The sequence below is a fragment of the Colobus angolensis genome, unplaced genomic scaffold, assembly GCF_000951035.1.
Source record: "Colobus angolensis palliatus isolate OR3802 unplaced genomic scaffold, Cang.pa_1.0 Scaffold133, whole genome shotgun sequence".
NCBI lineage: Eukaryota > Metazoa > Chordata > Mammalia > Primates > Cercopithecidae > Colobus > Colobus angolensis.
In genome coordinates this window covers 1853598-1855006 of record NW_012114411.1, presented here as the reverse complement: position 1 = coordinate 1855006, position 1409 = coordinate 1853598, and the positions used below count along the sequence as shown (strand labels likewise).

General features: G+C 42.2%; 1 protein-coding gene across 1 annotated transcript in view; it reads right to left on the bottom strand.

Moving 5' to 3' along the window:
- Window positions 1-1409, bottom strand: part of MCM10 (minichromosome maintenance complex component 10) — a 50709-nt gene that overhangs the window by 27742 nt on the left and 21558 nt on the right. The window contains 1 exon segment of the mRNA XM_011934288.1: window positions 261-428. Coding sequence (XP_011789678.1) covers window positions 261-428 — 168 coding nt within the window.

Here is a 1409-nt window from a genome sequence, read left to right as displayed (position 1 = left end):
TGCAGCCTCCTGAATAGCTGGAACTACAGTTGTGCGCCCCCACTCACAGTGAATTTTTACATGTTTTGTGGAGATCGGGGTCTCACTGTGTTGCCCAGGCTGGTCTTGAACTCCTGGGCTCAAGTGATCCTCCTGCTTTGGCCTCCCGAAGTGTTAGGATTACAGGTGTGAGCCACTGTGTGCAGCCTCAAACGTCTTTGATAAAACTCAGTTAACTTGTGAAGACAATCATTGCTCAAATCCCAGAAACAGGCCCTTACCTCCTCTGAACCATCCTTGGGCTTCATGGGGTTGGCATTGAGGATCCCTATGACAGTCCCCTGCTCCGTCTTCCAGAGCGCTTTGTGAACTTCTCCAAATAAGAACAAGGACACGCATTGTGTCAGGTCACGAAGATCATTAAGTTTCCAGATGCTGAAGGTTTTTCCCTGGAACAAAGAGTCATTTTTATTTTTTTTATAATTTTTGACCTGTAGGTTATGCTCATTTATGGTTCAAGAATTTTACAATGGAAAACTATATGCATATAATCCATTAAATCCAAGTTTTGTTGTTACTCGAATATGTATCGCCAGCATGTGTGATAACTATAAATTAACCCACCCTCTAGGCTTTCGCATTTTATTACCCTTCTCATGTTAGAGATACAGGTGAAATAAAGCAAGCCAGTGGCAAACTTGTTAGCAGAGTCTCTAATTATCTTGGGTCTAAGCAGAGGGAGTGGGATAGCACTGCCTTTCTAATGATGCAGAGACACATGCGCACATCATTAAAAGGACAGTGGAAGGTATGACACTACCATTTAATAACTTACTGATATGAATCAATATTAGGTAAATTGAGTACATCTATTCTATATCATTGATTAATTATATGATGATTATTATTTTTAGAGACAGGGTCTTGCTCTGTCACCCAGGCTGGAGGGCAGTGATGCAATCACGTCCTGTTGCTCACTCCAACTCCTGGGCTCAGAGGGATCCTCCACCCTCAGCCTCCTCAGCAGCTGGGACTACAGGCATGTGCTACCAGCCCCAGCTAATTTTTTGTTTGTTTGTTTCTTTTCATAGGGATGAGGTCTCACCATGTTGCCCAGGCTTGTCATGAATTCCTGGGCTCAAGTAATCCTCCCACCCCATCCTCTCAAAGCATTGGGGTTACAGACGTGAGCCACCAAGCCTGGCCTAAGTCTGTTATTAATATAATAAAGAAGCTTCCTCTCTAGGCTATTAAATCCTTGCTTAGCTTACCAGAAAAACAAAAGCATCATTTCACGAAAACTGGTTGAGTTTAACCTTAACGTTTCAGAAGTACTACTAAGTATCTGAAGAAATACAGCTCAAAATGCTGACCGATTATAACGTGAAAAACCTCCACTTTTTCAGATGTTTTTAAAACCAGAATACTTT